This window comes from Silurus aristotelis, assembly GCF_946808225.1.
Source record: "Silurus aristotelis genome assembly, chromosome: 26".
NCBI classification, from domain to species: Eukaryota; Metazoa; Chordata; class Actinopteri; order Siluriformes; family Siluridae; genus Silurus; species Silurus aristotelis.
In genome coordinates, this window is record NC_139599.1 from 9,304,383 (window position 1) to 9,320,036 (window position 15,654).

The window sequence follows — 15,654 nt, forward strand, 5'->3', positions numbered from 1 at the left end:
TATTCAGGCTCATCGCTGTAATTCCTTAAGGATGGTTTTATAGCATCCACTTGTTTCCATCCTGAAGCAAGTGTGATCATATGGACAGTTTGGATCTTCTGAGTAATGAGGTTTTCACTGTAAACATTTTTGCTCTTTTAAACGATATTCATGAAGCCTTAGAGTTCAGGAAAGTGTACATTTATTAAGAAAACACCAGCATATTCCTGAATATTTCTTTAATCTTGAAATTAATTTCGGAGGATTAATTTGAGTTGTTAGGCTGTCTTGAATTATAGAACTGGGCACATGCTGCTTTTGCAATGATGGTTTGAATTTCTTCACCTGAACTTCCATGTGGAGCAAAAACTCGAGCTTTTTAAATCTGAGCAAAAGCTGCACTCGCATGTCTCCTGTCTTTTTGATCAAGGGTTATTTTAGGTTTATTTTATTTTTACACTTTTTTTTACAGCCTAAAGGAAAGAAGGCCAAGGGGAAGAAGGTGGCACCTGCCCCTTCTGTCGCTAAGAAGCGTGAGGTCAAGAAGGTTGTAAATCCCCTATTTGAGAAAAGGCCGAAGAACTTTGGCATTGGTGGGTAACATTCATTCTGTCACAGAATTGTTTTTTTTACTGGCGGTGCAGATGATGACACAGAATATTTGCTATCTTAACAGCAATGCAGACAATTTCCCACCAAGATCGCTGATGCAGCCTGATGTTGCGCACTGATCTGGTCTGTAAAGTGTTAGCTTTTTTCCTTAAGTTTTTCTTTGTTACTTACTCCCCCAGGTCAGGACATCCAGCCCAAACGGGATCTGACCCGGTTTGTGAAATGGCCACGCTATGTTCGCCTGCAGCGCCAGCGGTCTATCCTGTACAAGCGTTTGAAGGTCCCTCCTGCGATTAACCAGTTCAACCAGGCTCTGGATCGTCAGACTGGTAGGTCAGCTACTATTATGTGAGGGTTGATGGTGCTGGTTCTAGCTTTGGCTATAAAGTTCTGCTTTTGATCATGTTAGAAGGCCAGTGTGTTAAATCTGTGCAAATGATGTGAAGCAAATCTGATAACTAATGTTGACACTTTGCCCACCAAGATCACTGATGCACTATGATTGCACTTTGGTAGTGTAATTAATAGGACTTTGATGAGACAAAATCTGACTGGAATCATTTGATGTAACAATTTAGTTGTTTGAAAATTTGAGTTTACTGTTTCTTAATGTAAATTCTTTGCCATAGATGCATTTTAATGTTTAATTGTCTAAACTAAATCTGTATTCAGCTACCCAGCTGTTCAAGTTGGCTCACAAGTACAGGCCTGAAACCAAGGTGGAGAAGAAGCGCAGGCTGCTGGCTCGTGCTGAACAGAAGGCTGCAGGAAAGGGAGATGCCCCAACTAAAAGACCACCTGTCCTTCGTGCAGGTGAGTGGATTCGTCTATGTCTAGCTGTAAACAGTAAACAGAATTTATGGAATTGTGGGATGAGCGAACAACCAAAAGCCTTTCTCCATTTGGATTACTATGCTGTAATTAAAGCAGTTTATTCACTTGTGTTTGGGCAATGTGACACCCTGTCCCTCTAGTGACATGTATTAATAATTTTATGGTGAAATTTGGTATTGTGTTCTGTTAGGGTGGTGTTTGTACCTCTAATATAGATGAAAGGAAACTATGAATTTTACGGAAAGGAGTGCTTTTGTAGCCAGTGATCATATACGTGATAGTGTTGTATTTATTAACTCTTTGTATTAAACAGGGCAGCTGTTTTGCCAGGACTTGGGCAATATTTGTAACGTTTCATCTCAATGTTAATAAAAATTGATCCCAGATATCTGATGTTTGCTCAGCTTGGGTTTGAGATTTGCTTGACCATGGTGAGATTAATAAAATTACCCAGACCTTTTTTTTTTTTGCCCCACCTTCAGCACAATGCTGATAATTTTGTAGTGTTTCTTTCAGTTTCTAGTTAGAATTGTTTTGAGAGAATGGCTTTCATTCAGCATCGCTAGGTTTTCTGCCAGATCATTTTACAGAGCTGCATTGACTTTCTTTGGCCATATCAATATCTTTTCTTTTATAAATTAACTGTTTGAAATATAGTGCTTTGAAATACTAGGGTTTAAGTTTTTGGTCATACTGTGGTGCCACAGGGGAAATTGTCATGGTTTACCACAGCTAAATTAAAGTTCAAGACCCCCCCTCCCCCCCTCTTTTTCTTTCTTTTTCTTTTTTGCTCAGGTGTGAACTCAATCACATCACTTGTAGAGAGCAAAAAGGCCCAGCTGGTTGTCATCGCTCATGATGTGGACCCAATTGAGGTCAGTGCTCTTTTTGGCTGAATGCATTAACATAATCATGTGGTTGCTGCAATGATGTCATGAATTTCTTCACCTGAATGCAACATGAAGATCAATAATGAGCTTTTTAACCCTGAGCACAATCACAGCTGTTTTATTCATTTGTTGCTTAAAAAATTATCAGTAATGTTATTTAACAGTTTATTTAATATCTTGTCCAGCTGGTATTGTTCTTGCCCGCTCTGTGCCGTAAGATGGGTGTCCCATACTGCATTGTCAAGGGAAAAGCAAGACTTGGCCGACTTGTGCACAGAAAGACCTGCACATCTGTCTGCTTCACACAGACCAACCCGTAAGTAACAATTTCTTCGTTGTGTATGCATTCTCAGCCTCTTTTGCAATGATGTCTGAATTTCTTCACCTGAACAACCATGTGGTTTTAAATGAGCTTTTTAACCCTGAGCAAAAAAGATTTGTTTTCCTGTGAAGATGAACTTTCACTAGAGGATTTAATGTTAACAAGTTTTCTGACCTTGTAGTGAGGACAGAGCTGCTCTTGCCAAGTTGGTGGAGGCCATCAAGACTAACTACAATGACAGATATGAGGAGGTGAGCGCAATGTGTTAATTGCTACAATAATTTTGGGCAGTTGCGTTTAAAATTACATGTACTGGATTATGCCCTTATTTCCACTATAATCAGCTACAAGACATGTATTTGTTTCTCTTTTGTGCAAAATGGTGCATGGTTAATGGAGGCTGTACTTATTTTGGCTATCAGACAAGTATGCAGATGTTCTAATGTGTCCTTTTTCCACTCTTTTCAGATCCGCCGTCACTGGGGAGGTAACATCATGGGCCCCAAGTCCACTGCACGCATTGCTAAACTTGAAAAGGCAAAGGCCAAGGAGTTGGCTACCAAACTGGGTTAAACTCCTAGCACAGATGTGCATGTTTATAAGTAAAATAAAAACTCTCAGAAAACTGAAGTGTTATGGCTTTTATTTAATCACCTAAAATTATCTGGTGAAAAACATTTTGTTCAGATTTGGGTGTCTGAGTGGGCAATAAGACAACTGGTTAGCAAGGTGATTTGCCTCAAAGTTTAAAAATAGTCATCTAAATAAACATTTATATTGAATTGGCAATGACTGCTTGCCTTACCTGAAACTGTTGTATGGAAACCTAAGTAAACCTACAATTAAGCAATGATCTTCATGATGACCCAAATGCTTTTTTCATTTTCAGTCTGTCATTTTTGCATTTTAGGACATTTTCCCCACAATATATTTGAATCAGTTCTGTGACAGATGTTTATGTACATAAGTAGATTATTTTGGCTCCCTGTGTACCAAATAAACATTCTTGTGCGATGTTTAACTTTGGCTATGTCCTGCTGCCATGCTATGTATTATCTTTAATGTTGGAGGATAAGATTTCTTTATCAGAGCAACAGTATCAATTAGACAAGAACACTGAGGTTTGATTAAGACTTTTAAAGCTCTGACTGATTGATTCTCTGAACTACTGCTACCTACACCCTCATTTTATACAGATGAAGATTTTTGCCACAAAGACCCAATTTTCCAAACTCTCATCCAAGTCAGAGGTCTGAGTTTTGAGCTTTGTTGTGGAGGATACAGCAGTACATAAGACAAATTTGGGACTAATGATTCAGAGAACAAAGATTTTAATGTACAAAAAAGAAAATGGTTGCAGTCAATAAAATTCCAATTCATTACTTTGCTTGTGATTCGACAAATATTTCAATGCTTTAACACCATGATCTGTACAAGCTTTGATTAGAGTCAGGGGGCAAGGTGCTTGATGAACTTTGCATACCACATGTAGGAAGTAACAGCACAGAGTCCATACCTAGGTGAAAAAAATATTACAATTTTATCAAGTGATTTTTCCTATAAACTCAAAACATAATTAAACTGCTTTTAATTCAGTAACAAGGGTGATGCACCTTGCCAGTAAAAATAAAAACCGGGTACATACGAGATTGTAGCTGCTTATTGGTGTACAAATATAGCTAAATGTAGAATTTTCCTAATTCAGAAATGTGTGAGAAGTTGTTCACTCACCATGTAATAATGTACTGCATGTGTTCATTGCGCAGTGTTACTCTTGTCTGGCCTCCTATTGGTCCTCCCGGTATTGTACTTTCTGTATGATAGGATTTACATTGGTTAACTATGAACCATGAAATTCCAGGGTATTAACCTCTTAAAGTACTTGTGCAGAACTACAGTGTTTGAGTGGATTAATGTAATTATAAAGGAATTCTGACCCAAAACAGCATCGATCAAGATCTCCTCAGCATTAGTTGCTTTCGCCATGGCCTCCAAATCACGGTAGTGCCATCGGTTTGCCTCCACGTTGTTCTGAGGGACAAACGGTTTGCGTTGTTCGGTCAAACGCACCACACCCACAAGGTCCACTTCATCTGTCACCTTTCAAAAGAAACAACAAAATAGTTGAGCTACACAAGCTGTAATGTGTGCTGTCTATATGTAAAATTTTACCTTGAATATGATCATTTCTTCAGCTCAATTCTCTTCCCAGTGTATCTTATAAAAAACCAGTGCTCGAGGCTGTACCAGAACATGTTCCTTTTAAAACAGATCTTTGGGCTAAAATCTAACAAATGCATCATCTGATTAAGCATAAAAAAAAAAAAAAGTCATGCCCTGGCTGAGAAAACACAATTAAAACAAGTGAAATAATTTAATTTACCTGGCCCTTCGTCCTTGTTTCTGGTCTAATTTTATTTTTAGGTACGTAGCCTCGGTTCACCAAGATGGTAAACCTGAAAGATCGAAAATGGTGACATAAGTAAAAAAAAAAAAGAAAAAAAGAAAAGGATTTCTCAAATTTGTTCTTCAGCAAAAAAAAGTTGAATTAATTATTTTTCAAATAAGAATGTGCAGTTTGAGAAACAGAAGCCAGGTGTAGTGTGTGCTGATACACACCCTAGATCAGTACAATGAAACGGGGTGATGACGTTAGCTCCACTTTCTGCACTGGATGACAGTCTGCCTGCCTCTCTAGCTTCTCTCTCAGGATCCACTAATGAACGTGGCAGGATGTACAACTCCCGAGAGTGATCAAACCGACCACGGACCTTCACGCGCCGGTACTCCAAATCATTTATCTCTGCAGGACTGCAGCATATACACTTACATGCACATTATATTAATAAGACGATTGATATTGTTAGCAATTTTAAAGTGTTGCCCTGACTCACTCTGCGGGCAGTGGGACTGGATCTGCAGTTGTCAACATATGAAGGTCTTGGATCAGTTTCAGCTTCCACTGCCTCCGTTTGACCTTAAATATATAAATGATATTGACTCAAATCATTTAATCACAACTGTTTACTCATCTCCAGTAACCTGAAGACCAGCTTGATCCTGGTTAGATTGTGGAATGTCAGATCTCTGGAACAGCTCACATGATGCAGAAATACACTCTGAATCTTACTCCAGCTCTCAGGGCACCATTCATACATTCATACCTGAGGGGGGGGATTTAGAGTAGCCGATACAAATATTTTAGAAAGGAACGAGGAAACCAGATAACCTGGTAGGAACCAACAGTGAAACAGTAGAGATATGCAAAAAAATAAAATAAAATGCTGTAACCACACCAAGCTATTTGTGACCAGTAACATTATTAGCATCAACTCAGTGAAGTAAGTACCTGCCAGGTTCCAAGGCCAAATGTGGTGATGGGGATCAACAGCAGAATCCATTTGATTATGGAATCCTCACTCTGTTCTTTCTGGACAACAGTGGATTTAAACTGCTGATGCTTGATTGCAAATTTAACTGTGAAACAGATAGAAAGTTGAACTCAGAGTAAATACTGTGACATCGTTGAGATGTTAAAAAAAAAAAGTAGTGTAAAGACACACTGTAACACTGAAAAAATGTGCTTTACAGAAATGTGCATTATCAGCATTCTATTAAATTTGCATGTGATAGAATTGGACTGTTCAAAGACCACTAGATGCAAGTTGGACATGTAATTCCACTGTATTGTGGAGAACTTGTGAGATTCCTAATTCAGGGCAAAAGCCTAATAGTCCTGGATTACAATAAAATAAAAACACCTGAAAAAAAAAAGGCTGTGCCTCTGTGGTATACAATGCAAAAGAATGAGGCTGCAGAATTCTGGCATTTTAGTCCACTTTGGAGCTCCATTTGTGCAATTTCTATATATTCATATTTACTTAACATATATAGATGAAAGTAAAACTAGTTTATATTGATACAGTAGAAAATTGTGTTTTGTGGGATGAACTGCAATACACTCCATTTTAAAATGTATTACTGTTTATTGCACTACAGCTCACATCACAATTGTATACATTTCTAGAGGTCATTTTTATACTGTGAACTTGTGCCAATTCCCTGTGTCATTTTCTCCAAACTACAATAGACCCAATTAAAAGAAATGACATTTGATTTAGATCTCTCTGTTTGAGTTGTGTTTTTTGTGTGCATCTTTTATTATACCTTTCTGAAATACTCAAATCCATGTAGTCCTGCTGCCTGACGTCCTGCTAAAAAGGGACACACTTCTGTGGTTGCCCTTACACACAAAACCTACCTGATTTCTGTTGTCCTTGTGCATTTGTAACTCACTTTCTACTGAAGCCTTAGCAAGTTAAAATCTTGAATACAGGCACATTTATCTAATGTTTCATACTATGAGATGAAATGTAACCTATTTTTAGACTTTTTCTGTCACTAATTAAAAAAAAGAAAGTCCATGTAATAGTTCACCCCTTAGTGCCTTAGTGATTAAACAATTTACTCTCAAATAAAAATTTAGACCTGAACGAGGTACATGGTTATATAAAACAACCTGTAGGAAAAAAAAAAAAAAAACATGGCTAAGTACATGAGCATTGTCCAGATAGTTATTCTTACCCTGCTCACGTTTAAGGAGGTTCTGTTGTGGCCTGTTGAAAAAAGTCCTTGTGGGAATCAATGTTTGTGTCTGGAAAAACAAAATATAACAAATTTCCCAAAAATTACAACGCAGTTTTAAAACAGATTTTCACTAGCCAAATATATAATGGTCTATTTAGATAGCCAGGGTGCAGACAATTAATTTAATTTCATTTATTTATTTTTTACAAATTCCCCTTTTTATATCTAGAACGTGATTAACCCAGAAAAAAACAAAAATACATTGTGTGTGTATTTTATATATATATATATATATATATATATATATATATATATATATATATATCCCAAACAAAAACAAACATATCACTTATATCATTAATTATAAAGTGTGCTTAGGGTCATTGTCATGTTGAAATGTGGAATTGCTCTTTATTTTCAGCTTTTTAAAAGGACAGAAGGTTTTTTGCCAAAGTATCTTGGTATTTGGAGCTGTTCATTTTCCCTTCTATCTTGATAAGTGCCCAGGACAAACTGAAGAGAAGCAGCCTCAATCACATTATAGTTTTTTCACTCTTTCTCTGGATTTCTGTTGGCTGTAATATTGCATGAACGGTGAACAAGTCTGACATTTCTGTTGTTATTTAGGTCTATATATTTTAAATACCTGCCATTTCACAAGGGTGTGTGGACTTTTAATATCAACCGTACATCAAACCAAACTTTGATGCAGATGGGCTACACATTTTTCATGTTAAAACAAATAAGAGTATAGATATACTTTAAGTAAAAACCCAGTTTGTTGCTACAGAAAGCGATTATTAAATGAGTGATTAAGTTTTTATGATAATTGTTTATCAGAAAAACTGACAGTTGCTTACAGACTTACATTTATTCGAATGATCCTGCGGCTGTAACTGCACAGGGTCAGCATTAATCTGAAGCTGCTCATGATTCAACACGTGAAATCTCCACTCGAGATTTATGTACGTCTTTTTTAAACCGAATAAGGTCAACAAATATCCAAATGAGCCTCTCTAGGATGTGCGCTAAAGGGAATCATTTCAATGTAACCATATCCGGGATGTCTGAAGGTTTGCGCATGCGCAATAGAAACACGTGTCTGACTTGAGTTACTTCGAAGACACGCTGTTTAATTTTATATTTTAAACCTGTTATGTTTATTGGGGTGATCATGTTTTAAATATTAAATAAAAAGATATGAAATGTAACCGCATTAAAAAAAAAAAATTAATACATACCATATAGAAGCATATTTTCACTTACTGGAGGACCCTTCTAAACTACCAAGCAGGTAAATAACAGTTTAACCATACTTCTACTTACTTCTACTGTACTTATACTTATATTTACTTACTTATACTTTCTGCGTATTCAGTAAATGTTAGTGTGAAAAATCAGATGCACGATTGGTTGCATCTCCTAAATAAGGTCACACATCGTTATTATTTTTTCTTTATTCACAGTTTCATCTACAAACATGTCCAGTCTCGCTGCCAAATATGACTACTTGGAGAAGTTGACCGGCAAAAGCTACTATTCTGAAGATCAGAAGCCGAAGAAGAGAAGTTATGGTATGGAGTCACTTAATGCTTAAATATTTCAACTACACATATAATATGCATATTGGAAAGATTAGACCTTATAGCACATTTAATAAACTTATGGGAAATACTTGTAATTTATTGGCATTTTTAAGAAGTAGAAATGTATTAAACACTATTTTTTCATTCATATTCTGCAAACTCTTAATTCTGGTCATAGTTTTAGTAGATCTAGAAACTATCCTAGGATTGCAGATTGCTAGGTGGGAATGCACCCATGATTGGACACTAGTCCATTGTGGGGAACACTAAACAAAACAAAAAAATCTTAGTCCACATCATGGCATTTTAATAGGAAGTGGCAAGAAAATGAGAGCCCTGAGCTCTACACAGACAGTAACTCGAGCTCAGGATGAAACTGGAGCTGTAGATGGCAATGCAACCCATGCCATCATTCTTATTTAAAGTTTATATAAGATAAGAATTCTAATGAAAAACTGTTGCACACAAGTGTTTACATTTTCTGCAGGGGTAAAAAAAAATTAAATGCTTAAACGTCAACAAAGCATCAACAGGCTGCTAAGTTTTTGAAAAGTAGCATTAACTGAACCTTTTAGCATTTGCTGATTAATTAAAATGAAAGTCAAATTAAAACTTCTTGTATTACTGTAACAAATTTCCTCAAACTTCTTTGGAACTGACTTTGTATTGACTGAAATGAAAAATCAGGAGTCATTGGTCTCGTTTTTAGAAGTCATCAAGTACTGTTACAGTATTTTAAAGCATTAGGCATTGTTCACCCTTCAGTAGAAATTGTGAGATTACCAGGGAGTTTTTACTGACTGAGTTTTAATGGATTTCACAAGGTTTGTGTATTATTCACTATTACACACACTAGTACATTATTCAGAAATCAGTATTTTTTTGCTGTCATCAAAAAGTATTTTCTTTTAAAGGAAACATTTTAGGTAACATGCCTAATTACACTGATTGATGCAGTGTGCAGCAGTGCAGAAATACACACCACAGGAGCATTTATTACATGACATTGAAGGGTATTTACTTTGATTGGTGTAATACATTTTATTTGAGTGTTTAGTCAAGTCTTCACATGGGTTATGTCAATAGAAAAGATAACTTACACTGGTCCTGATTTCGGATTTTCTTTTTTACATGTTTGTCACACTTTAATGTTTCAGCTCGTCAAACTAATTTAAATATTAATAAAAGATAACACAAGTGAACACAACATGCAGGTTTTAAATGAATGTTTTTATTACTGAGGTAAAACAAAATCCAAAACTACATGGCCCAACACTTTTTCACAACACTGTATATATAAGAGAAAAATATATGATTGCTGATGGAGTTTTGGGAAATTTCAAATTGTTCTTAAAATGTGGTGGAGTTGGAAAGGTGTTAATAGAAGACTAAGAAAAAAAGGTGATACTGTATATTAATTTAAAAAAATGAAAGTTGTTACATTTATATGTATAGTTAAAATACTATAAAAAGATTTAAAACAAAAACGTCTACACATAGGAGAATGCTTTATCACATTTGAAGAGTCTAGACAGTACTGGTTGCTGGATATGTACACTAAAAATATTTTTTATTGCAGTTCCTTTTCGTGGCAGAGATGAGAGTAAAGGTGGTCCACAGAAGAAGAAGCAAAGGAACACCCAGGAGCATAGAAAAGGACGTAATAAGAACGCAAATTACAGGAAGCCATCTCCAAAGAATATTTATAAACCAGCACAAAAGCAAAGCACTACAGCTGTACAGAATGCTGACCAGGTCAGTCTTCAGCATGGGAAGCAAGAGATGAAGCAGAAGACTGAAGGTAAACCACAAGCACAAATCTGAATTTAATCAGTAAATATTTCTGGTAAATCATGTAACTTATGGACCTTTTGTTTATTCATTAACATGTTTAAATTCCAAGGTACAGTATCAGAGGAGTTTAATGCAGTGGATATTTTAAGGAAGAGACTTCATGAGAAGATCGAGGCATCTCGGGGACAGGTATGTAAACCAGGATGGTTTGTTGTCAGATTGGAAAACAATGAATCACTGCACTACATTTAAGGAAAGGAAACTGAAGGAACAATTTGCCATGAATAACTTGAATATTAATTATTACAACTATGTGATCGTTCACGATGGTGCACGATAAAGTGTGTGTTTAGTGTTGGGCTGCAACTAACGATTATTTAGATAATTAATTAATTAAACGATTATTATTCGATTAATCGGTTAAATATTACAAATATATATTTTTTTACAATTGAATGTTTTGCTTATTATATCTATATATAATAGATATATTTAATATATAGAACCCTAATACGGGGTGTATATATATATATATATAAAAGAATACTATAAAAAATGCCACATATTGAGTTTAACTATCTTTACTAAGGTACTTCCATGCTACACAAGCTCAGTTTTGCATAACCTGCAAAAGGTTAAAGTCTTCTTTATTGTGTTTAATATAAAAGGTGCCCATGCCTTAGAGCAGTGGTCCCCAACCCCCGGTCAATTGGTACCGGGCCGCACAGAAAGAATACATAACTTACATTATTTACGTTTTATTTATTATCTGATTCTAAACGATGTTTTATTTTGGAAAATTACCAGATTCTCTCTGCCACATCTGTCTATGATTCACTCTTGATGCATGTCATGATGCCTCGGTCTCATGACTTCCCTCCATCCGCTACCTTCTTAAAGGGGCTTACTCCGGCCGCTAACACATAATACATTCCTGCTAAATTCAAACCCCCAAGCTAGCAAAATGAACAAAAAACAACACAGTGGATTCACGTTTATTATTATTTTTTAGAAAATACCAGTTTATATGCTGGTCGTATAATTTTTTTATCGTATTTATCCACCACACCTTAAAGGCCGGTCCGTGAAAATATTGTATGACATTAAACCGGTCTGTGGCGCAAAAAAGGTTGGGGACCACTGCCTTGGATGACTTGGGACGTGCACTTTTTCCTGCTGCCGGTTGAACTCTACTCTCCGCCATTTTGCACACTAACCCATAACTTGAGCAGCCCAAACAATGGCATTTGTTAACAACAAAGTTTATTATCGATTTTTAACGATTAGTTGTTGCAGCCCTAAATTGATGTAAACTTTCCATGTCTATTGTTTTTTTTTTTTTTTGACTTATATTTTCACTCTGTTAAATTTTTTTCAACATTACTCTTAATATTTATTTTTACTTTTAGCTGACAGATAAACCAAGGGATAATTCACCATTGACTATTCAAATAAAAAAATAAAATAAAAAAAAAAACAATGCCTCAACCACCTCATGTGTACACTCTGCTCGGGTACTAAGCACATACGTTTTATGGTAGTGCCAACATAAACACCATTGTGCATGTCATTTTACTGAATACTAACTTGGGTGTACTGCATTGTATAACTGAATTGTGTATACACTACTTATACCCTCAATTCTTCTCAAAGAACAATGAAAATACAACGCCAATCAACAAATTAGTTTTACAATCGCTAAGCACATCACAAATATTTCATAATAAATGGAGATTTTCTTTTCATTGTTTGTTCTTGAAAATGTGCATTATTATTATACCGTCCCTTTTGAAAGCAGTAGAATGGCAAGGACTAGTCTGTTGTCAAAGTTCCTTCCTAATCCTTATTTATACACTTTAATCACACAGTGAATGATTCATTTCAAATAGATTTTGAAGGTAAACCGTGGCAAAATTTTAAAACGTATATTATTATCATGTGTTTCAAGTCTTGAAATGTTTTGTTGTTGCATAGGGCACAGCAAAAGATCCCTCCTCAGAGGAAGTTCAGAAACGGCGAGCAAAACGAAAACAGGAGAGGGAGCGCAAGAAGAGGAAAAGAAAAGAATTCCTCATGAAGAAGCTGGCAGACAGTGCTTCCATAGAGGTCAAAGTAGAAAGCGAAACAGAACCGATTTCCGTGCCTCAGGTTGATCCTGCAACAAAACAAAACCAACCTGCCAAAAAAGATACAAGCATCATTGTCTTCAATAAGGTAGAAGTAGGGGAGGAATATGTGGACAAAGCAACCAAGTTAAAGGAGAAGAAGAAAAGGAAGAACAAAGGAACTCTCACTCCACTCACAGGCAGGAACTACAAACAGCTTTTGTCCCGAGTAGAGGCTAGGAAGGCCCGTCTTGAGGAGCTGAGAGATAAGGATGAAAAGAAAGCCAAGAAAGAGGAAGAAAAAATGAGGTGGACCAACGTCCTTTACAAAGCTGAAGGCTTGAAGATCAAAGACAATGAAGACCTACTGCGTGCTTCTCTGAAGAGGAAGGAGAAAATGAAGACACGGAGGAAGAAGAAATGGGCAGAAAGAAGTCAGCATGTGTTGGAGAAGATGCAGCAAAGGCAAGATAAAAGACGAAGAAACATACAGAAATCCAAGCAGAACAAGATGGAGAAGCGCAAACAGAGAATCAGGAAAAAAGGCAGGGTGCTGCCTGAGGATCTAAAAAATGCTGCTGTCTAGAGTGGAAATTAAATAAACTGAGAGAATTAAGTGAAATGTAACAAACAGACAAACTCGACAAGTAATGCCATGAATTCATGTAAATATTAGATTACTTCAGTGAACCTCTTTTATTTGTAATAGTGGTGTCAATACCACACTGAATAAGTTGATCAATTAGGGTAATTACAGAAATATGTAAAGTTTGCGAGACCATGATAGGATTGACTTTATGTGCTTTTCTTACTGTCTGTATTAATGTGCTCATTGAATTTTCTCTTTAGCAGAAATAGTTGGCGTGTCAGCCTTCTCTGTATCTTTGTATTTCAATAAATACATTGTGTTTACTTTCCGCATTTCTTTTTTTTGATGTAGTGATTGAAATATGGTGTAATTTTGGAATTCATTTTACTATTAAATGAAATTTACTTTACCAGGCATAAAACTTGAGTATGGATTATGTCAGCTTGTATTGACTTATGGCTTATTATGTATTTTTTTATTTTGATTGCTCTGCCCTTATAAAATCGTAACTGCTAAATGATGCCCTGTAATAAAGGTATTTTGAGTATCTTGTACATGGGTGACAGATGGGCCAGGCAATGTGTTGAATCACGTCTTAACAAAAGAACAATAAAAGTCATTCTAGTCTATAATGCTCTTCTGGGTTTATGCTGTATTTCTATGGTTAACTTTGTGTAAGATCTGCTTTGGTTGACGTGCGGAATGTGTTTTCTCTTTAGTTATTTTCTCTTTCAAAGCTGTTTTGAATTGAAAAGGGATTAGAGTAAACAATCTCCCTTGCTTTTCACCCACAACTCTATTATCTGATGGGCTAAAAAAATTGTCAAATGGAGATCAAATCAAGTGTGGGTATTTCTGCATTAACCTACAGTGGTAGTCCCTGCTTTGCTTCTTTAAATATTATGTATTTTACTTAAGACTTTCACACAAATCCAAACTAATCAGCATTAAGACATTAAGAGAAGCTGCATATATTAGAAAGACAATGAATCGGTTCCACATTGGCTTTTGTATTATGCAATTTTGTATTTGGCCTGATATCTAAAACAGCAGAAAGCCCATAATAACAGCTGGTGGAGAGTCGATTCGGGGTATGGCGCGTCAGATCTTAATTGTGTTATTGAATATTGCGTTGTACATTTAACAGCCCTTTAGGTGTTGTGCCTAATTCCACCCCCGTGGCTGAAGTCTACCCCCTTCCCGTGCACTCGGACAGTACAGTCGTTTTCTGTAGATCCTGATCCTCACACCGAACGTTCAATTTGACAAAAACTTATACAGTTTCCTGTAGATGACAGTATAAACTCATTAATCATTTGCATTTTTAATAACCCACCTGCCTTAATTGTACCCTCTTAAGAGTCACTAAAATAGGTCTGATACACTTCCCATACGATAAAAACAAATATTTTAAAATAGTAATTGAATAATTTGATCTCCATCCTTACTCTACTGTAAGGTTGAACATTTATTTACTTGAACCTAAAATCTATTCAATTATAATATTATTTTTTTTTTATATATATATATATATATATATATATATATATATATATATATATATATATATATATATATATATATATATATATACAGTGGGTACGGAAAGTATTCAGACCCCCTTAAAATGTTCACTCTGTTATATTGCAGCCATTTGCTAAAATCATTTAAGTTCATTTTTCTTACTCATGAATGTACACACAGCTCCCCATATTGACAGAAAAACACAGAATTGTTGACATTATTGCAGATTTATTAAAAAAGAAAAACTGAAATATCACATGGTCCTAAGTATTCAGACCCTTTGCTCAGTATTTAGTAGAAGCACCCTTTTTATCTAATACAGCTTTTTGAATGCAACAAGTTTTTCACACCTGGATTTGGGGATCTTCTGCCATTCCTTCTTGCAGATCCTCACCAGTTCTGTCAGGTTGGGTGGTAAACATTGGTGGACAGCCATTTTTAGGTCTCTCCAGAGACGCTTAATTGGGTTTAAGTCAGGGCTCTGGCTGGGCCATTTAAGAACAGTCACAGAGTTGCTGTGAAGCCACTCCTTCGTTATTTTAGCTGTGTGCTTAGGGTCATTGTCTTGTTGGAAGGTAAACTTTTGGGCCAGTCTGAGGTCTGGAGAAGGTTTTCGTCCAGGATATCCCTGTACTTGGCTGCATTCATCTTTTCCTCGATTGCAACCAGTTGTCCTCTCCCTGCAGCTGAAATACACCCCCACAGTATGATGCTGCCACCACCATGCTTCACTTTTGGGACTGTATTGGATAGGTGATGAGCAGTGCCTGGTTTTCGCCACACATACAATTTCAGACCCCTCCATGATTTCTAAGTGAGAGAACTTGTAAAA

At 36.1% G+C, this 15,654-nt stretch overlaps 3 protein-coding genes across 4 annotated transcripts; 2 read left to right on the top strand and 1 right to left on the bottom strand.

Moving 5' to 3' along the window:
- The first annotated feature begins 370 nt into the window (after window positions 1-370).
- On the top strand, window positions 371-3,262 carry rpl7a (ribosomal protein L7a). Its single transcript, XM_083531980.1, has 7 exons — window positions 371-572; window positions 771-920; window positions 1,264-1,404; window positions 2,221-2,300; window positions 2,501-2,631; window positions 2,819-2,888; window positions 3,106-3,262. Exons 1-7 carry the CDS (start codon window positions 386-388, stop codon window positions 3,208-3,210), a joined length of 864 nt encoding a protein of 287 aa, XP_083388106.1. The 5' UTR covers window positions 371-385; the 3' UTR covers window positions 3,211-3,262.
- Window positions 3,263-3,722: 460 nt separating this feature from the next.
- Window positions 3,723-8,288, bottom strand: surf1 (SURF1 cytochrome c oxidase assembly factor). Of its 2 annotated transcripts, none has more exons than XM_083531978.1 (9): window positions 8,093-8,288; window positions 7,231-7,291; window positions 5,987-6,114; window positions 5,532-5,614; window positions 5,257-5,448; window positions 5,021-5,093; window positions 4,575-4,737; window positions 4,369-4,450; window positions 3,723-4,153 (listed from the first exon to the last, which is right to left on the bottom strand). In XM_083531978.1, exons 1-9 carry the CDS (start codon window positions 8,153-8,155, stop codon window positions 4,087-4,089), a joined length of 912 nt encoding a protein of 303 aa, XP_083388104.1. In that variant the 5' UTR covers window positions 8,156-8,288; the 3' UTR covers window positions 3,723-4,086. The 2 variants fall into 2 exon arrangements, with proteins under 2 accessions (XP_083388104.1, XP_083388103.1); XM_083531977.1 differs by having other exon boundaries at window positions 7,222-7,291.
- A 1-nt stretch (window position 8,289) lies between these two features.
- Window positions 8,290-13,930, top strand: surf6 (surfeit 6). Its single transcript, XM_083531964.1, has 5 exons — window positions 8,290-8,518; window positions 8,691-8,798; window positions 10,390-10,611; window positions 10,714-10,793; window positions 12,579-13,930. The coding sequence occupies exons 2-5, from the start codon at window positions 8,705-8,707 to the stop codon at window positions 13,293-13,295; spliced, it is 1,113 nt and encodes a 370-aa protein (XP_083388090.1). The 5' UTR covers window positions 8,290-8,518; window positions 8,691-8,704; the 3' UTR covers window positions 13,296-13,930.
- Window positions 13,931-15,654: the final 1,724 nt, after the last annotated feature.

Excerpts from the sequence above, each read along its gene's own strand:
- rpl7a (XM_083531980.1), top strand. The coding sequence starts at position 386 with ATGTCTCCTGTCTTTTTGATCAAGGGTTATTTTAGGTTTATTTTATTT. Across the intron at positions 2,301-2,500 it reads ATGATGTGGACCCAATTGAG|CTGGTATTGTTCTTGCCCGC; the intron begins GTCAGTGCTCTT and ends TATCTTGTCCAG. Across the intron at positions 2,632-2,818 it reads TGCTTCACACAGACCAACCC|TGAGGACAGAGCTGCTCTTG; the intron begins GTAAGTAACAAT and ends CTGACCTTGTAG.
- surf6 (XM_083531964.1), top strand. The coding sequence starts at position 8,705 with ATGTCCAGTCTCGCTGCCAAATATGACTACTTGGAGAAGTTGACCGGC. Across the intron at positions 8,799-10,389 it reads GCCGAAGAAGAGAAGTTATG|TTCCTTTTCGTGGCAGAGAT; the intron begins GTATGGAGTCAC and ends TTTTTATTGCAG. Across the intron at positions 10,794-12,578 it reads TCGAGGCATCTCGGGGACAG|GGCACAGCAAAAGATCCCTC; the intron begins GTATGTAAACCA and ends GTTGTTGCATAG.
- surf1 (XM_083531977.1), bottom strand. The coding sequence starts at position 8,155 with ATGAGCAGCTTCAGATTAATGCTGACCCTGTGCAGTTACAGCCGCAGG. Across the intron at positions 7,292-8,092 it reads GCAGGATCATTCGAATAAAT|ACACAAACATTGATTCCCAC; the intron begins GTAAGTCTGTAA and ends TTGTTTTTCCAG. Across the intron at positions 4,154-4,368 it reads ATGCAGTACATTATTACATG|GTATGGACTCTGTGCTGTTA; the intron begins GTGAGTGAACAA and ends TTTTTCACCTAG.